Consider the following 25,649-nt stretch of genomic DNA (forward strand, 5'->3'; position numbering starts at 1 on the left):
TTTCAACAAACTTTGACAACCTTATAAATTTGATTATATTTCAATATAAATATAATTTTAGCTATTTTATCAAATAAAAAACTAAAATTGATTTAAAATTAAAATTGAATACCACTTTTGTTAAAAAAAAAATGATAAAATTATTTAAGCCTGCAACTGGGCATAAGGAGGTTTCGGCCTACGAATTGGGTTTACTGGGTGAGTTCCAGATTTCCAGTGAAACCGGGAAAATGTTGCGCAACGGCATCATTCCTCAGTTTCCCTTCCGTGTCCTCTTCTTCCTTTTCCACATCAAGCTTAGCAATCTCCACAAAAGGCTTCATACTCTCTGCGCTTAGTTCCCTCCATAAAACCCCAAAACCAAAACCCTTCAAAAATTTTCAATCTACAGGTCTTAATTGGCCGCCTATTTCTTAATCATCGCTACCAAGATGATACTTAGAATCCGTAGCAGAGATGGCGTCGAGCGCGTCTCCATCGACAGCCCCAACATTACCGTTTCCCAGCTCAAAAGTCTAATTCAAAAGCAGCTTCAAATCCCAATCCATAACCAAACCCTATCTACAAATCAAAACATACTGTTGGTTAAATCCCCTTTGGATCTTCTCAAATTCACCGATATGTCTGACCCCAATACCCTTATTTCTTCCCTAAACATTGCCCATGGCTCTATTGTCTTCTTAGCCTATGAGGGTGAGAGAACCATTACAGGACCCACCATTCATCCCGCTGGGTCCTTCGGCCGCAAAATGACCATGGACGACCTAATTGCCAGACAAATGCGAATTACCAGACAAGAAAATCCTCATTGTGAATGCGTGTCATTCGATCAGGATTGTGCCAATGCCTTCCAACTGTATGTTAACGAGAAGCTTGCTTTTGCTGTGAAAAGAGGTGGATTTATGTATGGAACTGTGTCCGAGGAAGGAAAAGTGGAGGTGAATTTTATATATGAGCCGCCCCAGCAGACTACAGAGGAAATTCTGATGCTTTTAAGGGATCCCCAGGAAGAGAATTTGGTGGATGCTATAGCAGCAGGTTTAGGGATGAGGAAAGTGGGGTTTATATTTACACAGACGATAACGCAGGACAAGAAAGATTATACTTTGTCCAACAGAGAGGTTCTGCAGGCAGTGGAACTTCATGCCGAGAGTGAATTGAAGGAGTGGGTGACAGCGGTGGTAAAACTGGAAGTGAATGAAGATGGGGGAGCCGATGTACATTTCGAGGCGTTTCAGATGAGTGATACATGCATTAAACTTCTCAAGGAAAAGTGGTTCGAGACAGAGATTGGGGAGGGTATGGATCCTAAGTTGTCTAAAATGAAGAAGGATGTTGTTGTTGGAGGAAAGGATATTGGTGAGGTTGATAATGATTTTTTCTTGGTCGTGGTTAAGATATTCGATCACATGGTACGTTTTGCTTCTCTATTCTGCTTGTCTATCTTCTAATTTTTATTTCATCATTTTGATTTTTTGATGAGTTCTACTTTGTCGTTCGACTTTTGTTATGCTTGGTTATGCTCAATTTTGCTTTTATAGCATTGCGTTTATTAATTGGTATTCAATGGTTAATTTTACGCCTTTGTTCTTTGCTTTGGTGAGCTTTACGACATGTAGCTTTATAACGATGATGGTTAAGACAGGATAGATAGTATTTTCATTAACTTAAGCAGTTGGGCCATGGATTTACTTCATATCATTCGAGGCGTTCCTTGACACTGGATTAATTTCATATCAAGGCTATCATGAATCAAGTTTGAATAATATCCTATTTGTAGTAAAGGAAAGAATTCAAAACTTACCAAACAAAGAATAAGGAAAATGAGAGTAAACTACAACAAAAAAGAATTTGATCAAGTTGAGGTTTCATGATGAACATTGTCTGTTGTTCACTATAGGATGCTTTAGAGCTAGTTGTTACATAATCCTCTTTTGGGGAAAAGGTGTTTTATCTTTATTTCAAATATTCTTCGCTACTAGTTTGTTGTACAACAATATGTGATAATACTACGACTATGAGTTAATGACCTGGTTCTCTCAGATTGTTATTATTGGACATTAACCAGGAGTAACTTCTGTTCCCTTTTGGCACATAGAAAGAAGCTTTAGCGTTGATAGTGATGCAGCGTGGAGCAGGAAGAAAATATTGAGTTAATTTAGTGCTGCATGAAGAGGGAACACTACTAAACATATGATTGCATCGTTTGCTTGTCATTCTTCTTTCTGTATCATAATAATTGTGCAAAATATTAATAGTAACATCACAAATCTGGATGATTCTCTCTCTTCCTTTGATGATATTATTTGCTTTGCATGTTTTAAAGAGCTTTGATGACCTTTTTTATGGCTTATTGAATGCAGGGTCCTCTATCATCATCCTTTCCCATTGAGAACAGGATCGGCCAAGTCACAGTGAGGGCATTGAAGAATCATCTGGACCGTACAAAGAATCTTCCATTTGTGAAAAGAATTTCTGATTTTCATCTGCTGCTCTTTGTGGCCAGGTTTCTAGATCTCAATGATGTTCCTGCATTGGCAGAGTGTGTGCAAAAACAGACAACAGTCCCTGAAGGTTACCAGCTCATAATTGTTTCCATGGCAAATACTTCTTGAATTGCAAAGAGGCATGTTATCCCCTTGTGTTAGTCTCATAAAATTGCAAAAATTGCAAATTTGGATCACATAATTGGGGTCCTGGGGCAATCTGTATTGATTTCTGCTGCTACTTGGTGGCAAATAGGGGATTTGTGACCCAGCGACCTAAAATTACACACAGTGTCTATATGTACGGCCTTGCCTTTGTTGGGATCTGATGGTGCTGTGTTTGGGTTTGGAATGCTGTTGTGTTTGGGCTTGAATTGCGGTGGAGAAAAATATCTCATGAATTTGTCAGCTTTTAGATTCCACTATTCCTGGGATATGTGTGTATGGGGCCATTGGTTTTCACTCGTCTCTTATAGAATTTTTAATCAAACGTGGGAGAGAGAGTATTTTTAAAATTGTTCATATAAAAATTGATTCGATAACATCTCTCATAATGAATAAAAATTTTATTGTCTGGTTCGTGTAGGTTGATTATAAAAATGAGAAAAGTAAAATAAAATTTACGAGAAATATTTATGTAGCGTTCACAGGGATTCGATCTCAATAAGTAGTCATATTTATAAACGTGAAAAAAGATAAGGAAATGAGTCTTGCAATACGAGTGTCGGCCACATCCATTCCCAGACGGACAACGTTACACAAAGCCGGTGGCTGCAGGTAGAGTGCTACCGCGACGCTCAAAACCCTAAAAAAGGAAAAAAAAAAAAAAGGAAAAAGAAGGCGGTGCGTCATTTGGCGGGAGATTTCCCATTTCTGTTTCTGAATGACTTGGGCAAATCTTTAGCTCTCCCAGTCACACTTTACTCATTCCTTCTCCCTCTGAAAATCTCCATTCTCAGTTCAATTTCTTTTCCCCTTTTACCCAAACCCTAGCTCATGGACGACACACCCCCAGATCCCGAATCATCCCGTGCCCGGCCTGTCAGTCTCAATTCTTTCTTTCTTTCTTTCTATACTGGCATCTTCGCATGTGTGTATTATTTGAACTCTTCTTTTTTCTCTTTTAACAGAAGAGAGGTAGGCCTCGCATTCACAACCAAGAAACAAGTGATGAAGGCCCCAATCAGGCGGAGCGAGAGGTATCTCCCGACGATTTCGGTGAGGTTCGTCCTAAAGCTAAACGGAGCCGAGATTCAGAAGCGCAAAAGTCCGACCAAAGCTTGATTGGTACTTACCTTTTAGTTTTTATTACTTTAGAATCTATTACGGTTAATTTGTTAAAATTTGAAATCTCTATTCATATCTTGATGAGAATTCATCAGTGCGGACTTGTTTGCATGATTTGGGAACTAGGAATAAGAAAATGTTTAGCCACTCAAGATTTTGCCATCATGTTTGGGGCAAAATTATATCACCATTACAAGTGGTTTTAATGAATAATATGTCTTATGATTCTTTTCTCTGTGGTCATAAAGCTGGTGAACCTGTTTGTCTACCCATGTGTCCTAATCTTCAGGCTATAAATTTGAATAATTATGGAATATAAGCGGTTTGTATTAGCTATAATGGGTGTTTTTCATACAATAGTATGATTTGAGCAAAATCGTGAGGGAATTTCTTAGTGTTTTTTTTTAAAAGGAAAGGAAATCTCAATAAACTCAACCATAATTTTCTTGTGGAGTTCTAGTGAAAATTTTGCCGCAATACCGACCAATTAGAATAAATCTGCTTTCCTAGAACTGCTACCCCATCTTGGACCACTATTTATCCAATATTGAATATTCCCCGTTTACAAAAGATGCTGAAGGTGGGGGGGGGGGTTTGTATTGTTTGCCTAGCATCTGTCATTGCTATGGAGGTTTGTGGCTGTAGTTAATGTCTGCCGACTCCAAACATGAATGTGTATGTGGGCTGTAGAATTTGAGTTTACAAATATTCTTAAAAGGCACTTTGCTTGCTAGAATTTGGTTCTTTGTTCTTGTTTAGTGTTTTTCTCTGGTAGATGTGTTTCGCTTAGAATTTTCCCTTTTCCTCTATGGATTTTGCATGTTGATCACCTTTCTGCAGAGGGTATCAAAGGTAGTGGGAAGCAGATTCCCCAAATGGTGAAGCTTTGGGTTGAGCACTATGAAAAGGATCCAAAACTTGCAATTGTTGAACTCTTGACCATGCTGTTTGAGGTAATTTTAAAAGTTATGAAAACTGGAGATACAAAACAACAAAAGAACCACCAATTGAAATTCATTTCATTTGAAAGATGATGAAAGAAATAAATATATAAATGTGCACACTGTATAGATGAATTACAAATTTTATAAGATCCTTACTTGCTTAGTGAAACATAACCTTGCTCGGGAATTTCAAGCTCGCTATTGCATTTATCTCTCTCTTTATCTGATTTTGTACTAATAGCGTGTACAACTGTACAGGCATGTGGAGCTAAATTTTATATCAAGGAAGAGTTGCTTGATGAGACTGATGTTGATGATGTTGTCGTTGCTCTTGTCAATCTTGCCAGAAAAGTATCTTACTTCTACTGAATTTCTTTATGCACTTTCCTGTTTCAATTGTTTTAAACCTCTTTATAGAATACTTTTCTGAAAATTCAACTAAAGAATTTATCTAGATCATGCATTCAGATGTTGTGACTAGAGTGTTTACTTAATTCCTTTCTTGATTAATTAGGGGGAAGTTGAAGATTATCAAAGCTCAAAGAGGAAGGATTTCAAGAACTTCAAAGAGAACCTTGTCTCATTTTGGGACAATATGGTAGTTGAGTGCCAGAATGGACCCTTATTTGATAAGGTTTTGTTTGATAAATGTATGGATTACATAATAGCATTGTCATGGTTAGCTCTCTCTCTCTCTCTCTCTCTCTCTCTCTCTCTCTCTCACACACACACACACACACACACACACACACACAAAATGTCCCAAATTTTGGCTGAATTTATGAACTCAAGTTGGTTCAATGTTTATGGTGTTAACACTAAGCAGCACTCCTCCAAGAGTTTATCGTCAGATTGCTTCCTTGATGGGCCTTCAACTTGTAACATCATTCATAACAGTTGCAAAAACACTTGGAGCACAGCGAGAAACTACTCAGAGGCAGCTTAATGCTGAAAAGAAGAAACGAACTGAGGGACCTCGTCTGGAGTCGCTAAATAAAAGGTTATCGGCAACTCATGAAAAGATAGTTGTGCTAGAGGACATGATGCGCAAAATATTTACTGGGTAGGAGTTGTTTTTTCTTGTCATTATTATTACCAAAAGAAAAAGTATCTGATGTGATAAATTTTCTGTTTCTATTGAATAGCCTTTTGATATCTTATTGTTACTTTGTGAAGGTTATTTGTGCATCGGTACCGAGATATTGATCCTAACATTCGAATGTCATGCATTGAGTCACTTGGCGTGTGGATTTTGTCATATCCATCACTTTTCCTGCAAGATTTATACTTAAAGTACCTTGGATGGACATTGAATGATAAAGTGAGTTATGTTAAACAATTTACTTTTTTATTTATGATTATAAGCTACTCAATTATAACTAGCTTCTGTCTTATTGTGCTTGAAGAGTGCTGGTGTAAGAAAAGCATCTATCGTTGCATTGCAAAATCTTTATGATGTGGATGATAATGTGCCCACTCTTACTCTATTCACTGAACGATTTTCCAACCGGATGATTGAGCTTGCTGATGACATTGATGTCTCTGTTGCTGTATGCAGCATTGGACTTGTAAAACAATTACTAAGGTTACTATCTGTCAATATATATATATATATATATATATATATATATATATATATATATATATATATATATATCAGTGTTATTAAGGGGAAAGGCGACAAGGTATCCCACGGCCTTAGGCTAGAGGCGAGGTGAGCGCCTTTTTGAAGCAAGGCGCTGTAACCTAAATTGCCTAATATATATATATATATATATATATATATATATATATATACTTCCAACATAAAAATTCATTCATTTAACTGGTTTAATAAGTAAAAAAGCACATTAAATTACCATTTGCAAATGCACAATATCTATTTATCCTAAACCAAGAGGAGCATATCAAACTTCCCATTAATGGAACCTAAACCATTTTAAAATTAAATTAATTAACCATTCTAAATGAGGTTTACAATATCCATTTAATAAAAAATCATATAACAATTGACAATAACAAAATGCATATCACAGTGCCCATATAATAAACAATATGAAACAACAAATTAACAAAAAAAAAAAAGTGCTACTGCTTGATAAAAATGGCGTAATTGTTTGTAAGAGAAGAAAGCATAGAAAAGATAAGAAAAAAAATAAAAAGAAAAAAAAGGGAAAATAAGTAGGAGAGGAGAAAATTTGGCGTTCTCCAAGTCTGTTGGTGAGAGGAAAACGACAGGTGAGAGGGGAGAAGAATACAGAAGAAGAATAGAGGAGACAGAGAGAAAGAAGGTGAAGAGGGCAGAGAGAGAGAAAGGAAAAATACCTGGTCTGGTGCCATTCCGTAAGTCTGTTCGTGGTGTGAGTTTAGGGTTCTTTTTTTTTTGTATTTTTATGCTGTTTAAAAAAAATAGAAAAAGGGAAAATAGACTTTCTTCAATCAGGCGACGCCTTGGTTGCCCAGCGCCCCTCGCCTCAGCAATCTTGGGCGTGCGCCTCCTTCAAGTTGCCTTGCCTCAGCCAGGCGAGGAGCCATGGGCTCACCTCGCCTGGCACCTTTTATCGCCTTTAATAACACTGATATATATATACATTTTGCAAACCCTTTGGATGTTAAAACAAAAATAGTCTTTGTGATGTATTTCAGGCATCAGCTTCTACCAGATGATGACTTGGGTCCTTTATATGATTTACTCATTGATGATCCAGCAGACATCAGACGTGCCATAGGAGAATTGGTGTATGATCATTTGATTGCTCAAAAGTTTAATAGCTCTCAATCTGGCATTAGAGGTTTTATTCTGTTTCTTTAGTTCTGCTTTAATGAATTGCATGGCAATAGAGCATTTATGGTCATAACCATCTTTTTCCAGTCAATGACAATGGTTCTTCTGAGGTTCATCTCAGCAGAATGTTGCAAATTCTAAGGGAATTTTCAACAGATCCTATCCTCTGTATCTATGTTATTGATGATGTTTGGGAGTACATGAAAGCAATGAAGGTACATTGTTATTGCTTTCTAAAATATATAATGAAACTTTGGGTTTGTGGAAAAGGAAGTTGGTAAGGTAGAAATGACATAACCTAATCAGTGGAAGGGTTAGTCCTTGGCCAACCTTCAATTGGTTCATTGTGTCCACCTTGCACTGTAATGTACTCTGCACCTGATAACTTTTCTGGACAAAGGAATTTTTATGGTTGATAAGTTTTGTGCTGTAAATTTTGTACACTATCAAATAAGAGCACTGAGATATTGAAAATGACTAGGAAATATTGTATGTACATTCAACTTGCTTTCCAAGATGGCAAATCTTTTCTCTGCTTGCAGGATTGGAAGTGCATTATTTCCATGCTCTTGGATGAGAATCCAATGGTTGAGCTTACTGATGATGATGCAACAAATTTGGTTAGGCTTCTTTTTGCATCTGTCCGTAAGGCTGTAGGAGAAAGGATTGTTCCAGCTTCTGATAATCGAAAGCAATATTACAATAAAGCTCAGAAAGTGTGTAATTCCTTGGCTTTAAACAGTATTATTATTATTATTATTATTATTATTATTATTATTATTATTATTATTCCCTCTAAATCTTGAATTTAGTTGTATGAACAGTAATTATTGGCAATCTCCTTTTAAATTCTACATTCAGTTTGAATGATCCACTATCCAGAAAATCTGATTTCAGGATTCAAACTCTAGTGTGTTGATTTTTTCTTCATTTGTCTCTCTTATGGGTACATGTCATCTCAGTACCATGGTGTTTGCATTACTATTACGTTATAAGAAAATATTAAATGTTCTTTCAATTGTCAGGAAACACTTGAAAACAATAGAAGAGATATTACAATGGCCATGATGAAGAACTACCCTCTGCTTTTACGGAAATTCATGGCTGACAAAGCAAAAGTACCATCACTGGTTGAGATAATCATGCACATGAACCTGGAGCTTTATTCCCTAAAGAGACAGGAACAGGTGGGTGGAAGAATTTCTCGTCTCTGCAATTCATTGAATTTTGTTTGCAACTTAGTTTGATGATGACTGCTGATTAGCTTGCATAGTAATCAGCAAACTAACCAAAACTTGGATATTGACATTTTATTCTTCTCATCTTTCAGAATTTCAAAAACGTTCTTCAGCTCATGAAGGAAGCATTTTTTAAACATGGTGAGAAGGAGGCACTGAGATCTTGTGTGAAGGCTATTAAGTTTTGTTCCACTGATAGTCAAGGGGAGCTAAAAGATTTTGGCTGTAATATATTAAAAAATCTTGAAGATGAGCTAATTGCTAAGCTTAGATCTGCAATGAAAGAAGCAGTGGTACATTTCTACCTTTGCCTTTTATCATTTGATGATCACAAAGTGGATGAGATGTAACATGCTTTAAATTGCAGGATGGTGATGAATATTCTCTTCTTGTAAATTTGAAAAGGTTATATGAGCTTCAGTTAACAAGGGCCGTACCAATTGACAGTTTATATGATGATATTGTTAGGAATCTCCACAATTTCAGAAATGTGGATGATGAGGTGTGTTAATTGAACTTTATTAGATGTGCTTTTCCAAATTTTTTCCTTAGGCTTAGCCATAATCTATTTGCTCTTGCATTTTGCCATAATTTAATAGCTGTTGCTCATCCAGGTTGTCAGTTTTCTGCTTCTCAATATGTATTTGCACGTAGCATGGTCTCTGCACTCTATTGTGACCGGTGAAACTGTATCTGAAGCACGCTTATCCTCTCTACTTTCAAAACGCAATATCTTGTTTGAGGAACTTGAGTGCTTTCTTCTTATCCCTTCTGAAGAAGAGAGAGTTGATAAACACGCCAATCAGCTAGCTTGCAGAGTAAGCTCCTTATTTGTGCTTTAATCTATGATCTTAGCCTGAAGCTATTTGTAAAGATATATAATATTGAATTTTTTTGATCTGATGAAGAGTGTGGTATCCCCAGGTTTGTATCATACTTGCGGAGACATGGTGTTTGTTCAGACAGACAAATTTTTCTTCAACAAAGCTGGAAAGCTTAGGATATTGTTCAGATACCTCTGTTCTTAAAAAATTCTGGAGACTTTGCGAACCCCAACTCAACATTTCTGGTGACTCATTTTTATTTTTCTTGTTTTTGTTGTTTTAATACATCAAAGCCAGCCATAGTCTTTTAGATTTTTAAAGAGTTGTTGGTTCATGTCTACCATCTCTTCCTCATGTTTTGTTTAGGACTAGATTGCTTACCTGACAAAATTGAAGTTTAAGTGCATGATCCATGTGTATGTTCTTCTTTGGCGCTCTTTGTTCTTAACGTTTTTATATTTATCTCAATATGTTTCACAGATGAGACCGAAGATGAAGACTCAAACAAAGAGTACATTGAGGAGACAAATAGAGATGCAGTTATGATAGCTGCAGCAAAGTTGGTTGCTACTGATACAGTTTCCAAGGTGAGCATGCACCTGTTGGATGTCTCCCTCACTCAATTTCTTCCTTTTCTGGGAGGTAAAAGGTGGGGTTTGTGAGTCTTGTGAGATGTTAATAATGGTGATTGAGAATTTCTTGCCTTGGGATTCCATTATTGTGCATGTGACAATCTCATAATCTGCAGTTTTTAGTTTGCTTACTGTATCTTTTACTTTTAATGCAGGAATCTCTTGCTCCAGAGATCATTTCTCATTTTGTGATGCATGGAACAAGTGTAGCAGAGATTGTTAAGCATCTAATCACTGTTTTAAAGAAAAAAGATGATATTTCCAATATCTTTTTAGAAGCATTGAAAAGGGTATGGCTTGTTCCTTTACGTGATGTGGATCACATTGATTCATTCATAAAAAAAGACAGAAGGATTATATGACTTTACTAATTTTCCTTATTTTATTGTTTGAACACACCTTGTTTTTCTCTTGGTATATTCACCATGTTTTAAAAAATATAATAAAAAAATACTTTTCTTTCTTGTGCCAGCAGCTGTGTGAGTGTATTAGACCTTTGATGTTTTCAGGCACACTATAAGGATTTTTGGAAATAAAAGATTTCTTTGAAATTTTCAGTAAAAAATGCATGTAAAGACGCACATATTTATATGATTTACCTATTTTTGCTAGGCCCATTACTGGCATTTGGAGGAACTTTCTAGAAGCAATGGTGGAGCCTTCACAGGAAAATCTTTTCAGGAGTGTAAGGATCTGGCTGCTCGACTTTCTGGAACGTTCATGGGTGCTGCTCGGAACAAGCATAGAGAAGACATCTTAAAAATTGTCAAGGAAGGTATTGAATATGCTTTCATAGACGCTCCGAAACAGCTGTCTTTTCTGGAAAGTGCAGTGCTTCATTTTGTCTCCAAACTTCCTACACCTGATGTCCTCGAAGTGTAAGAATTATTTTCTCTAGTTTTGGTATCTTCTAGCATTGTTAATTTCATTTTGATTAGGGCACTCTGTCCTTATCTGTGCTCTCTCCCTTTATGTGGTCAAACAAATAAATGGTAGAATGTTAGTGATTTTTACAGTTTTGTGAAAACTTATTGGTACTGTTTTGCTCATTGATTTGCAAGTAGTCTAAAAGATGTCCAAAGCCGAACAGTGAATATAAACACTGATGAAGATCCCAGTGGTTGGCGCCCCTATAACTCATTTGTGGAAAGCTTGCGAGAAAAGTATGCAAAGAATGAAGGTTTGCTAGGTAACCCTGCAGTTCACCTTCTGTATGACTGGAACTTAATGTGTGCATTCTTTGGGTTTCCCTCTGAACCACTATTTTACTTTTAAGTTCTAAGTGCTTTTTCCAGATGAAGGTAGACAACTGTTGTTCTTGTTTTGATGAAAATGCCCATCCTGTTCTCCATCTGTGTGTGTGTCTGTGTGCACTTGCTTACTTTGTCTGTATGTGTACTTGACTACTTGCATGCACCTTCTTTCATTTGTTGTCCTTTCCATGTTGGCATCGTGTTCTCTAGAGGAAAATTTCTTCTTTGAGGCTTGAAATGTGAGAAACAATGTCAATTGTAGTTTTTAGATTTATCTTTAAGGAAGAAACCACTCCTGTTTTTACATATTGCTAACATATTTTTAATGGAGAAACCCTTGGTAATATCAATAAAAGTCATCAATCACATGGATTGGACATGTGGCTCGATCTTTTTAGAAGTTTTCACATATCTTAATTCATGCATCCGTTTCCACAAGTTGTTAAGTTTCTGTATTTGGCAATGGTGCTGATGGCATCTATGTGCTGAGGCTGTGCTGTTGCAATGATGATGGTGATTGCAGTGTTAGTTGTGCATGATAGCACTTTCATGCCAGTGATTGTTGCCTTGGAACTTGGAAGCAGTCATGGCCAGAGTCCAGTTCGAAACCAGTCTAACCTGGAATCGAAATTGACAAAACCCAGATTGACCAAACCAACCTTGAACTGGACCAGAACCCTGTTTGGTTCTTGCAAAACCAGTTTTTTCTTTCTTTTTTTTTTTCTTTTAAAAAAAGAAAAAAAAAAAAGAATTTTAACCGTTACACTTGATCAAAACCGAATTAAATCGAAATTGGGGTGGAGCCTTTAGTCTGGTCCCGGTTAGCACTAACCCTTAACAGGAACTGGACTACCGGTTATGTCTACTTGGAAGAATGGGCATTTTTGTGAGGCACAGATGTCTCATTGGAATCTAATGCCATTTTGTTATTGTCCACATAACCTTATGAGGTGCCAGTAGTGATGTACACAACTTTTCTTTTTCATTGCAAGGAGGTTGTTTCCATGTTTTGAACCCATGACCTTTCAATCACGATGGAGCAACCTTACCATTGCATCAAGGCTCACCCTTTCAGTCTATTATTACAATATCTTAAGATCCAGTTGTACCTGGAATAGCTAATGGGAGCAATTTCTTCATTCTTTCATTAGATGCCAAGACTGAAAATAGTTTAGCTTGAGGTATGGGTTTCCTTGGACGTGCATGAGGCTGAATTTGTTATAGATGTTATCTCATCCTATTTGAATTTTTGTTTGTGTTTTGGATCATGAAATTGGAATTGGATTTAGGAATGTATTGTGGTGCCAATAATGTTGATGTGTTACAGATGAGAAAGATGGGACTGCTGTAAGACGCAGGGGTCGCCCAAGGAAGCGGCAGAACATAGAAGGAAAGAGACTCTTCAATGAACACAGTTCAAGTGAAGAGGAAGATTCAATTAGTGGATCTGATCATGAAGATGCACAGGAAGAAGAGAAGCAAGATGAGGAGGAAGAGGAAGAGGCTCCTTTGATACATTCATTGAGGTCGTCCAAATTGAGGTCATTAAAGGTTTCAAAAGATGCAAGGGCAGGAGTTTCTGCTTCTAAAACATCAGAAGGTATGAAATACATTTATCCCTGCCAGGCATAGCTTGATAGTCTCTTTTCTATTTTGTGATTAAGGTGTCAGTAGAATGGTGTAGTCAGATCATGTTGCTTGTATGGCTCTCAAGTCTAAAATGAATTTCGGCATTTGTTTGATAAATATCCACAGTACAAATTTAAGCAAATTGTGTGTGTGTGTGTGTGTGTGAGAGAGAGAGAGAGAGAGAGAGACTTGTTCCTACAAATCATAAAAGACACTTCAGGAAAAATCACGTCTTCAATGTAATGTTAAATGTATAGTTTGTGTGAATGGTGATTGCTACAAGTTTCAATTTTTTTATAATGCTATTCACCTAATGAGTTTGTTTATTTTGCAGGGGCTTCAAACTAGTAATTGCTGTATATTCAAGGCACAGCTCATGAGTTGTGGATGAGATTTGACCTGTACATCTTGCACTCCTTTCCTCCATCTGTTTGAGGCTAGGAGCGGATCATGTTTGTATTGGATTCAACGAAAGATATGCAAGGATTAATATGTATGCCTGCTAATGAATGCAAATTGTGTCCCGAACTGCTGCTCAAAGGAGTAATGGAGATGCTCTAATATATAGCTGCGCTGGTATCTGTGCGGCCACACACAGTAAACAGGATTGGTTTGGGAATTAACATGCTGGCAGGTCTCAATTTCTTTATTTATTTATTTATTTATTTTAATCAAATGTTGAATATCATTCATGATAAAGAGGAAGCATACAACCTATCAAGGTCAATTAGAGAACAGGGATATTAGAAATCTACCCTAAAGGATGACCACTACATCTAACAGAAGCTATCCAGTAGCTAGCTCTCTATGCACAAACTTGACTGACCAAAGAGGATAGGAAGCGCCAATGCTCTTAAAATCATGACCAATAGCTAGATCTCAATACAAGATCAAATTATTAGAAATATCCATATTAATTTCTTGTTGATTAGTATAAAATCTTGTTCAGTTAGATCTAGTTGAAATAAAAATAAAAATTTAATAACTTTGAAAGTAATTTTTTGTAACTTTAATAAAATTTTAATTTTGTTACCGGTGCACCTCACTCGTTCGCTCTCCGCTAGTACAATGAGAATCCCATTAAAGTTGGGAATAAAATTTAATCCCAACCGAGCCAAAAACGTGCAGCAAGAGTCTGGTTAACTGTAAACGCCTCCCGGTTGACAAACACGAGGTTCCACTAGATAATTTCATTTGCCAATCCAAATTTATTCAATTCTCATCATCATTGGAACTCATCGAAATGCCCCCAAAAAATAACAACAATAGTTATACAGATCGAAAGCTTCTCATCATTACCCTTAGGATTACAAAGCACAAAACTGACCCAACTTCCCTCCATATGAATTATAAACAGCAAACCAAAAAAAAAAAAAAAAATACAAATACTATCACTTATTGTACATATGCTACACTCGATGCTTGATAGCTAAGCCTTCTATCATTTTTGAGCTGTGTACACTAGACAAGGATTTTCATCTTTGCAACTCGTACATCTAAAAGTACAACACCAAGCATGAATTTGTGCCAAGTGGGAAATATTTTGCTTTTAAATACCTCCAAAATATGGAATGAATCTTACGAATTTTAAAAATGGGCAGCAACATCATATGTACGCTAGTGAACTCCTGTCATGGTCAGGTTGTGGGCGACCCCGAGTTGGGGTAGGTGGTCTTTGGATGTTAAGTTCCTGCAGGACACGAAATATACAGGATGATAATATAAGCACACCGGTGAATAAGCTCTTATGGATTGATTTTAGACACCAAGGGACAATTTGCAATGTTGAAAATGCGATAAAACTTGCCTGCATCCATGTATCATCCATGACGCGTTCTGGAGATGTCTCAGGTGAATGAAGAGGAGGTGGCAAGGGATGAATCAATTTTGGAACCACAACCAAACCCCTGCCAACTACTAGTATAGCTCCAGCATTGTTTGCAGTCCCTATATGGATATTACCGATATACAAAATTAGGATGCATATAAAAGTACAGAAGGAGAAAACCCAAGCTATTTTCACTTACCGCAATAGTTTGTTGCAGAGAAAAGTGTAATCAATTGACCTTGAGCAAACCGTTCAAACCCATCCATAACACATTCATGTGCCCGAATGATCAGTTGTAACTTATTTTTCTTACAGAAGTCAGTTACACGGTCAGGCTGCCATTATAACCATAGTAAATAAATAAGAAAGATATATGCAAAGCTTAGGTACTTGCATAATTTTCAAAAGCATGAGACTTGGAACGTGCAAGACAAATACAAGTACACCAAGAAATTGATACCATCATAAAAAATCATTAGAATTTTTATATGTTGACAGCAATTAATTAACATGATGAAGGAATCTAGGAAAAAAAAATCTATAAAGCATGTGTCAACAGTTACAAATTTTCAAGGATTCATTCCTAAGTATCTCATAATCAGCATTATTTTATCTGATATAGTGCATGCTTGACATGATAACCAACCCATCATGAACAAGAAAACATTGCAAATAATCAGAGACATGGAAGAACTACAACGCATTCACAGTAGAAGTAGCAAGTGATGACAAATATACCCCAAAAGTGACAAGACCAGGGCCTCTAGCATTTGGTCTCAAACCCTCTATGCTATCATTTTCTGTGGGATCAGACCTGTGTAAAGACAAGCCATGAGACAAATTAATGAAATAAATAATAGACAGCAAAATAATGGATAAATCAAAGAGAAAAATACCATAAAAGATCCATTAGAATTATAGATCCAGCATCCATGGTTATGGGCCTTTCAATCTTCTCTATCTGCTCCACTGAATGAATAGATCTCCCTATGCCACCATGCATACAAATGATTTTCTTCTCAATAAGTGCAGCAAGTGGAAGAAAGTTGAAAAGTTGATTAAAACGTGTCCATGCCCATATCCCGTCACTTTCTCCCTACAAGTATTATTGGTTATCAGCACTTCAAAACTCAATAGAGGTAACTGCACGTCCCATGTTTATCATACCATTCTCTCAATGCATTCCAGACGAAACCCAAAGAGTGCATTTATGTCAGCAGCTTCATGGTTTCCCCGTATGAGATGAACATTCTCAGGATGTTCAATCTGCAAAGAAATAACAAAAAGCACAAGGAGGTCAAATATTAGCACAGACATGAAATATAGTCGAGTTTTCCCTCAAAGTAAAGGCTTTGCCTTGAGAGCAAGGAGCAAAGTTATTGTCTCTAAACTGTGCTGCCCTCTATCAACGTAGTCCCCCAAAAACAAATAGTCAATGTACCTGCAACATAAAAATAGAAAAGCTGTTTAAACAACAAATTTAGAGGTATGCAAATGGAATCTTCATTGTTAACAAGACCGTCAAGGGGCATGTGTATGCATTGAATTGGAGTTTCTCCATTAGACTATTAATTTAATCAGTTCCCTGCATTATGCTTTGTGCAATTTTATTCGCACAAGTAATGATAAGAGCTCTATTGTGGTACTCACGTAATGTCTCCTGCAGTGGAAGGAAATCCATATTCATCAAATAGACGCATCAAGTCTCCAAACTGCCCATGAAGATCACCAAAAAGTTTAACTGGAGCTTTCAATTGAAGAACTGTGGGCTCATGCATAAAGATCTGTTCAGCTGCGTAGCAAAGCTCACCAACTTCATAAGAATCCAGGAAAAACCTCCTATTAGCAGGAGCTTTCCAGTTCCTAGGCCTAAGCAATGTAGAAATAATCTGCAAGCAAACAAATAATTATGAGTACTAGCACTTAAACACATCAAGAATATTAATACTTTTATCTAATAAATTAAGTTGCTAACTTGCCTTTTTATGCAAGCCCTGAGGAGACTTTTGCCTGGTGAACTTTTTGGCAGCATATGTTGTGTCATTGTTCACAGGAACCATCCTTCTGCTTTCATTTTCAAATTGATCTAGTGACAACTGCCTCACAATCCCACCGAGGTTCCCCACAACCTCTTTAGCTACCACAACCTGTAACAGTGAGGCAGTATGATTTTGCAGCCAGGCAATTGAATTTGAAGTACCATCAATTATAAGGAAGATGAAGAGAATATACAGCTCTAGGATGAAGGCGAACATCAGCCTCAGCATCACTACCATCTGAACTTGCTTCTGCAGCCTGCGAGTTATCGTCAGATACAGATGTCTCTTCAGCAGAATTAGAAGATGCTGCCTGAGCAGCTTGCCAAACAGCATTAGCTGCCTCAGCTTCAGCAGCAGAAGCCTCCCTAAGTTTCTCCATAGAATTTTTATCCATACTGCCAAATAAAGAAGAATATGAATCAATGAAATTTTATAGAAGCTGAACTATGATAAACACCCTTCACACATGTATGTGCACACATAGAAATGCCCGAGAGCGAGAGAGAGAGAGAGAGAGAGAGAAAGAGAGAGAGGGAAAGATGGTTAAAACCTGATACCACCAGAAAAAGGGACCTCTTGCCCATCATTTGAAATTGCTTCATAGGGATTAGCGTTAGAATGATTTAGTCTAGGACTTGTTATAGTTGAGGCTTGCTCAGATGTTAATACAGGAGAATTAATGTCCGACTGAAATGGTGAATTTTCAGCGACTAGAAAATCATCTAGCAGCACATCTACAGAGAACAAATAAACTGGTATTAAATATGGATAGCTTATCTCAACTTGCACACCCACACAGTCAGAACTTAATGCACTTAAGGTATACAATTAAGGTTACACTGAAGAACAAGAACTAATGACTGTTCACTGAATGCGTGTAACCCAACCAAACAAGAAGACATGTGCACTTGAAAAACTCATGATAAATGCAATTTCTATGCTAGGAGAGAAGTTCAATTACCATTAGGCAGCAACTAACTGACTAAGGCCAAACAAAACCACAAAAAGAAGCACTTCACTTGCATAAATTCAGTAATAACAACTCAAAAGTTAAGAGCGAGTGGCCAATTGGGATTGGCCAAGACCTAGCAGACAAGCATGGCACCACAAGGAACTAGGAAAAGAACTGGAAAACTGAAAATCAGAACTGAAAAAGGTGGTTAACTGAACCAATCAGATCAGTTTCAGTTGTTATTGTTGATTTTTTTTCTAGTTTTTGGTTCAATCCTCGTTTTAGTGTTGTAAAGTTCATTGGTCAAAATACAGGACATGTTATACAATAGTAGATGCTAGATTAGAGGCAGGAGTGCATGTGATTCTTTAAGTTTGGCTTAGGTTAACTGACAGAAATAGTCATGCAAGAACATTGGGGTTACTTAAAAATGTTGCACATAATCAAAAACTTTTAATGCAAATGTTATATGAGTTGTGATTTTTAATTTACTAATTCAGTTCAACCACAATACCAGATGCAGTAAAAACAGGTCAATGGAATATCGCACTCATCGTAACCATAAAAGAAAGAGTGAGCTTCATACAGAAACACCAAAAGGTTGTGAAAACATAATATCCATTATAAATATTCAGATTCAGACTAATTGTATACGGTAGTACTAAGCAACTCATGCTCTTACCAGTGTGCGGCTGTGTGCTCATCATATATCTTATTGAGCATCAAAGTTCAATGCATGACAGTTCTATATATTGTTGTACGTGACAGTGTGACACTGGTCATTTGCCCCTCATATATATAGAAAAAGTTCATCAGGGGTTCTTTCCATGTATAATTTTAGGTTTATTTTTAGCAAGTATACAAACACACCCCAGCACATAGGCATATTTTTAGATAATGATTCACAGAAGAAATAAGATAATACAGTGACATGGAACGAACAGTTAAAAAAGAGAAGGGAAAATCTTACTTCAAAAATATTAAAACAGATCATATAACCAAATCCAAATGTAGCAATCCCTTCCAGTCACAAGCATAATCAAACCATATGGTAGGAACAGAGGTGGCATTGTAAGTCCATACAAAAAGGAGAATGACTACTCTGATCAAGATAAATTTGATCTCTTAGAGACAAAAAATATTATTCACCAGTCGTCCATTGACAATGGTAGATGTATCCACTTATATCTCCACTATTACATCTAACCATTAAAAACAATAAAATGTGGGAGGGTGCAAACAAGTAGCAAATGCTACATTGTCTAGCAGAATAAAAGCATAAACCTGGTGGTGCTACACACAAAATAAACATCAAAACTAGTCCCTTCTTGCACTGCTCAATGGAATAGATTCTGCTACTCCTGACTTAAACAAATATATTCTCAATTGAAGAATGGTTCTTGGCTCAACAATTTAATAATACAATCATTACCTCCCCTCAGACCGCCATAAACATATATTCGAACACCAACAGAAGCAGATGCATGGCGACAACGACGCATTAGCTCCAATGCAGGATCATATTCAGTATGTCCCTTACTGGTTTTTGGGGAAGTCACAAGCCCATTTTTATCCAACCAAACACCAGCAGCAGTGTCCAACACTAAAAGATAGGAACAACGAAAAGGTTAATTGTAATTTTTTATAATGATAAGAGCTTAAAATACAAAAGAATACCTGCAGCAGCTGCTTCACTTTCTACAGATCGTCCCCCCTTCAGGACACCTCCTGTAACATGCAATCGTGCACCAACAAAAACCTGATAGCAAGCAATGTCAGTATGGGACAAACAAAAATTAGAAAGATACAAATTATGAAAAACTATAATCTCACTCTTCTAGCTGCTCTGAATTTAGTGATTGAACCCCAGAGAATATTCTAAACTCAGTAGTATAATTCGAAATATTGCTTTGATGAACGAGAGAAAACACAAATCTAAGAGGAAAGAAGTTTTGGCCTCTATTGACCACTCACCGCAGCATGCTGATACCTTGGTGAAGGAGATACCCCAGGTGCGAGAGTCCACTCCCATTGACCATTTCTATGCATTAAAAGCCCATAAGCATCTCCAAGTGCCTGTTTAAGCACATAACAATAAAGAATTAAACCAAAACATGGAAAAATAAGATCATCAATAAATGTAGCTTTAAGAAACACATTAATATTGGAGCATCATTATCTAGTTATAATTTGAAAATAAATTTTGTGAGAAAGCTTACTGCTAAAGGTAATGACTGTAATACTTGTTGGAAACAGTAGGGACTAGGGAAATGATTTAAAAAATGAATGGAAACTTCAATTTCTCATTAGTAGAGGCAGCAGTAGGCATGATTTTGTCCCATTTTTGTGTTATTCTCCAAGCCTTCTCATTAAATTTGAAAAGGGAAAAAAAAAACATCATTTCTTCAATTTATCTGAGGCCCAATTTGCTTTTTATCAATCAACTTTTGTTTCTGTTTCTATTTCTATTTCATTATACGTATGTCTATTATTGAGTTCCGCTTATGAGTAATCTAAAATTATATCACTTTCCCATGTCGGGTTGGAATCAACATTGGGTCCAAGATTTTATACCAAGTGGATAAGGGCTAAAACTCAAATATTTGGGCGTTCTCAAGCCTCTCATCATCCACAACAGGCAAGATGGACAGACTGATATATGTCTAATATTGATCCCCTCTCCCTTTTTGCTTTGCAGATTTTATAAACCATGGTTTTTGAGTTTCAATCTGTACGCTATCATTACCAATTTTTTGATGTTCTAGTTCTAGACATAAAAGTTGTAACATGTCAAACTGGCATAAGACAGCTTATGATGCCTGCCTACTGAAGCTTCTATTGTGGGAAAATCTAAAGCAGTTGATGGATTTAAGGGTTCCGATTTAAGGAAGAGGCTGGGAACAGTAACTCACACTGTAGCATCACTACAATAATGTTTTGAATGAAACAAATGAAGAAAAAAGAAAGAGGGGAGAGAAAGAGACTGTAGACAACAAGGCTTCGAAATCAAATACCTACATTACAAAATTAAAACCTAGTTATAGAGGTATTTATAGAGACGTAACCAGGATTAGAAACTCCAAAACAGGAAGATCCTAACTCAGTATTAAATAGGAAGCAAACAACATTATGAATTATTCCTAGTGAAAAGAAATTTTCCTAAATGATACTAAAACCATTAACTTCCTAAGCACAAAAATTTTAAAAGAAAAATCTGAACTTCACAATTATGAATTAAATCAAAACAATACTCAACTTAAATCAACTAAACTTTTATCCCAAAAGTTTGGAATCGCCTATATGGATTCTCTTTCTCCACTTTAAACGATTTTGGGTTAAATCCTCGGAAATGTGTAATGCTTCTAGGTCATGTTGTACTATTCTCCTCCAAGTCAGTATAGGTCTACCATTTCTTTTCTTTCTATCTTCTAACCTAATGTGCTCTACTTGTCTAACTGGAGCCTCCTTATGTCTACGCTTCACATGAACAAACCACCTCAATCTCGCTTTTCTCAATTTATCCTCAATTGACACCACTCCTACCTTTTCTCTAATACTCTCATTACGGACTTTATCTAGTCTAGTATGGCCACTCATCCACCTTAACATTCTCATCTCCGCAACTCTTATCTTAGACACATACGACTCCTTCAGTGCCCAACACTCACTACCACATAACATGGCCGGTCGTATGGTCGTATGTCGTATGAATTAAATCAAAACAATGTCTAAATTTAATCTTCCTTGACTGCATCACAAATTAAAGCGTCACAAATTAGGATCAAAAGTCAGAATACCTCATTTACTTTGATAACCTTGGCATCACCTGGGCAGGCTTAGGCATGGCCAATTCATTTTTTTATTATTATATACAATTAAAAACAAAGACACATAGTAAGCTGGCATAATGGAAAACAATATACAAACAATGCAGTAAACTGCTATGATGTAAGAGTATAAAATAAATTATTGTAGCTAACTGTTATACAACACCAAGTAAAGAAGAGATCATACCACGCCCGAGGAATCTCTTCCACCACAAAGCAAAAACATGCCATCTGAACGGGCACTAGCTGTTGCATACCTATACCACATTAAACATAAAACATATAACGACCAAAGAAACAGCAGTCAACAATTTTGCAATTTTGACAAACCAAATGCACTTACATTCTAGCAGAAGGCCTATCACCTTCAGGATTTAGTCTCTGCCATACATATGGCTTCTGGGCAGTATCCAAAGCCCATGCATCAGATAAAGCTCTTTTCCCTATAAATTAGTAGGAAATAAGTAATTACACTTCTTTGGATGCAAGCCAAAAACACATAAGCATCTGGTCGATATATGGACACATGTTCTGACAGACCATTCACATAACAAATTACAAGAACACAAAATTAATGCAAATGTCCATCACAGAAGCTACCAAAAGGAGTGATGACACTTGTAGGTTAACCCAAAATCATCCATTAATTTATCAGCAAAAAAATAACCACAGAAGTACAGAGATAAAAAGACGCGTCTCATGGAACAGTACGAGTACCTATCATTACAGATTTTTGTCCTAAACATTCCCATCCACACCAGAATAGGGTAAAAACCTTGCATGAGCAATCTAAATCGAGTTACTACTCCAACAATTGCTTGCATCACCAACTGCCCTTCCCATACTGTATTTTAGACTAGGCTAAAGTTTTCATACCCTAATGACAAATCATTCAAATCACACTTCACCTTTCTGCAACCACCAAGTATTAAACCTGTTGGTCCCTTTTTGCAGTTTTGCCGAATAGATTCCAGAACTACACCCAAAAAAAAAAAAAAAACAGTACACACTGAAATCTTTGACATAATCATGCATAATAATTTGTTAGAAAAAGTGATAGGAATCAGACTAATCAAATAAACCTTTGTGTGCCTTTTACGGCAGAAATGCTGAATTTGACCAAGGAGTGACAAAAGAAAATCTCTAGGTCTAATTCTGCAATCTCTCGGTGAAAATTAACATGGAAAAGACAATATCCATAGCATAATGGATAGGAACCTAGCACGATTTCCCTAGCCAAAGTTATTGTGGGTTTTATGATTTCTCTTATCCAATAAAAAAGTTGTCTACATCAACAATCTTGATTTATTACATAATGACTTCACATTGACAAAATCCTGCCTAATCTTGCTAACTCAATTACCATGCCAAAAATAGCAGTAGCTTGGGTTGGGTCCTAAACCCTTAAGTTTTTTTTTTTTTTTTTTTCTGCCACTCCCAGCATCTTACTAATGGATTCCTTATCAATGCAAATGCAATGCAATCCACACTGAGAAAATAGGTCCCACTCCCACCAAGACGTTGTTTCTTACAAATGGAAGGCTATGCATAACTGAGGCAATGATCAAACTGAGAACATTCATTAAAAGAAAATCTCCTTTGAACAATGAATTTAGTTCGAAATGGATTTCTTGTAAATTTATATTTCAGTACTAGTATTTAAACAAATAGGATTTTGTTTCTCAGTGCAATGCTACATAAGAGGAAAGGCAAAGTCCGGCATAATAAAAATAATAATAATAAAAACTTGGAAAACAAAACTTCTTACCGTCATTTCCGCTGACAGTAACAAGGAATCGTTGGGCAACCAGGTCCATTACATGCCCATAGCGAGGCCCAGGGCCCTGTCCTTGTACAACCACTCTACACTCACATCAAGAGATCCTAATCAGTTCACAATTTACAACACAGAAATGTTTGCAAAAACTTGAGTGATGATTTCAGAGAAACTCACCGGTGCCACTTGAATTTGTCATTGGTCAAGTCAAGCACAAAGAGATCATCAGTTGAATGCCCAGCAGGACCTATCCCGCCCTACCCATTGATCATCAATTCATGTTAGATAACAGAATATTTAATAATGTCAAAAACACATAAAACTTAAATTCAATCTTCCTGCATAATTCCCAGTCCAATCACCTGAAAGGCAACCATAGTACCAACAGCAGCTGCCGCGTGCGCAGCCCTAGGAGACGGGGGTTCCCCAGCAGGTCGTATTCTGATCAGACAACACGTCAAGAAGCGCAGCTTTAAACCAAATTCAATTCCACCATTTAACACCAGCCACACCCCAAATAAAAAACAAAAACAAAAGCATAAACTACCTAGTCCATTTCCTAGTAAGAACGTCGTAAGAATGAACTGAATTGGTGACTCCGGCCAATCCTACAAGAAATCAACACAGCAATTGATTAAGCAAGCATCTTTCCGGCAACTTTTATGCGAGAGGGATGGAGAAAGGGAGGAAAGGAGAGGAATCGTAACTGATGCCGGGGGCAGACGAAGAGCCGCCGCTCTCAATGGCAGTAGTGCCTCCGAAGAGAATCAAGCGAGGACCATGAGCGTTGGTGGCAGCAACAGCCGTTAAGGTATGGGAGCATCGGTAACCAGGAGCATCTTCATCGGTATCCCAGTACGTCTCCAAAGGACGATATGAGGGAGCCGGGTGTAGCCACGGCTTCGAAGCCATTGCAGAGAGAAGGCAAGCTCACCAGGATTAAAGATCACGAAATCTGAAAATAGTAATAAACAGAATACGGAACCCTAAGATCGGAGAACCACGGTGGCGGATTTCGTGATGGTGGTGGGGCGGCCCGGGTTAAAAGCTCCGGACCATTTTCCCTTACTTTTTTTCGAATTAATATAACATAATATAATATATTCACTCACATATGATAGTAATAATAATAATAATAATAATAGAATTTAAAAAGGAATATTGGGTTGGAGATGGAGAAACAAAAACGGCACACCCGCGAGATGAAAGGCAAAGAAAATAAAAGGTTCCCTGTGAGTGAGAGTGGAGGGTACTTATGGTTTGGTTCTGTGCTGGGAATTTTTATTAACACTATTGTGAAATATTGACGGGTAATTTGATAAGTTCAAAATAAATAAATTTCAATTGCATGTAGGCTCCATAGGTAATTATGCAGAAAAAAAATAATTCACATTTCATGATAGCTTGGCAGTATGGATGGATGGTTCACAACGGACGTCTCGTCTTGCTATTGTGCCTGGACGAGGAAAGGCCTAAAACAGTCATTGCAAATGCATGTATTTATTGACCTTTTTTTTAACGAAGACGACTATTTGATTATCTGACGCTAGATTGGTTACGCTGATTCTAGATAATTAACCCAGTCAAGCTAGCTCAAGCATGTCAAGACTCTAGGGAGATTAAAATCGAATTGATGAATTGTTCAACCTTAATTTTGCCCCCTTTCATATGCAAATTAAGTAGGCTTTGATGTTACATAATTTGACTGTTCATTCTAGAATTCATATGCAAATTAGGTAGTTTTTGACGTTACATAATTTGACTGTTCATTCTAGAAGTTACAGCGAGAAAATAGCCCACAAAGGATGTTGATTCTGACTCCCACTAGACCCTACCCAAGGGCCAAGCCCAACGCCATATACTTTACAGTCTCTACTCAAATTCTGAAATTTCTTGAATTTTGTCAATTTCACTGGTAGCTGCTAAATCCGAATCCAGTTCAATCCCAGCTACATAGAACACTGCAAACAAACAATAATAAATTTAAAAAAAAAAAAAAAAAATGTTGCAACATGCTGGAAGCTGTTTAAGTCCATTGTCTACTACTGCACCAACATGTGCATTTTTAGTCCAATTTATTTTAAAAGAAAAATGTCCTAGTTATTTAAAATAAATAAAATAAAAATAAAACATACACGAATATATCAA

At 36.9% G+C, this 25,649-nt stretch overlaps 3 protein-coding genes across 4 annotated transcripts; 2 read left to right on the plus strand and 1 right to left on the minus strand.

Moving 5' to 3' along the window:
• Positions 1-148: 148 nt before the first annotated feature.
• On the plus strand, positions 149-2,901 carry LOC110658787 (NPL4-like protein 1). Its single transcript, XM_021816531.2, has 2 exons — positions 149-1,412; positions 2,364-2,901. The coding sequence occupies exons 1-2, from the start codon at positions 432-434 to the stop codon at positions 2,613-2,615; spliced, it is 1,233 nt and encodes a 410-aa protein (XP_021672223.2). The 5' UTR covers positions 149-431; the 3' UTR covers positions 2,616-2,901.
• A 97-nt stretch (positions 2,902-2,998) lies between these two features.
• LOC110658784 (sister-chromatid cohesion protein 3) lies at positions 2,999-13,701 on the plus strand. The gene is made up of 22 exons (XM_021816529.2): positions 2,999-3,527; positions 3,617-3,773; positions 4,614-4,726; positions 4,976-5,068; positions 5,232-5,395; positions 5,544-5,780; positions 5,894-6,038; positions 6,124-6,302; positions 7,364-7,509; positions 7,590-7,717; positions 8,045-8,218; positions 8,528-8,689; positions 8,833-9,033; positions 9,108-9,242; positions 9,355-9,558; positions 9,665-9,809; positions 10,045-10,151; positions 10,352-10,486; positions 10,809-11,074; positions 11,261-11,385; positions 12,777-13,049; positions 13,413-13,701. Exons 1-22 carry the CDS (start codon positions 3,483-3,485, stop codon positions 13,424-13,426), a joined length of 3,348 nt encoding a protein of 1,115 aa, XP_021672221.2. The 5' UTR covers positions 2,999-3,482; the 3' UTR covers positions 13,427-13,701.
• A 565-nt stretch (positions 13,702-14,266) lies between these two features.
• On the minus strand, positions 14,267-24,853 carry LOC110658785 (serine/threonine-protein phosphatase BSL1). Of its 2 annotated transcripts, XM_058152682.1 has the most exons (22): positions 24,209-24,852; positions 24,049-24,109; positions 23,864-23,942; positions 23,679-23,758; positions 23,493-23,587; positions 22,068-22,167; positions 21,912-21,981; positions 19,872-19,973; positions 19,575-19,656; positions 19,330-19,500; positions 17,496-17,679; positions 17,139-17,340; positions 16,886-17,053; positions 16,557-16,795; positions 16,263-16,347; positions 16,074-16,172; positions 15,803-16,002; positions 15,645-15,720; positions 15,106-15,241; positions 14,886-15,025; positions 14,661-14,768; positions 14,267-14,574 (listed from the first exon to the last, which is right to left on the minus strand). In XM_058152682.1, exons 1-21 carry the CDS (start codon positions 24,411-24,413, stop codon positions 14,685-14,687), a joined length of 2,658 nt encoding a protein of 885 aa, XP_058008665.1. In that variant the 5' UTR covers positions 24,414-24,852; the 3' UTR covers positions 14,267-14,574; positions 14,661-14,684. The 2 variants fall into 2 exon arrangements, with proteins under 2 accessions (XP_058008665.1, XP_021672222.1); XM_021816530.2 differs by having other exon boundaries at positions 14,267-14,768; positions 24,209-24,853.
• Between the last annotated feature and the right edge of the window lie 796 nt (positions 24,854-25,649).

The sequence above is a fragment of the Hevea brasiliensis genome, chromosome 9 (assembly GCF_030052815.1).
Source record: "Hevea brasiliensis isolate MT/VB/25A 57/8 chromosome 9, ASM3005281v1, whole genome shotgun sequence".
In the NCBI taxonomy this organism is placed as follows: Eukaryota; Viridiplantae; Streptophyta; class Magnoliopsida; order Malpighiales; family Euphorbiaceae; genus Hevea; species Hevea brasiliensis.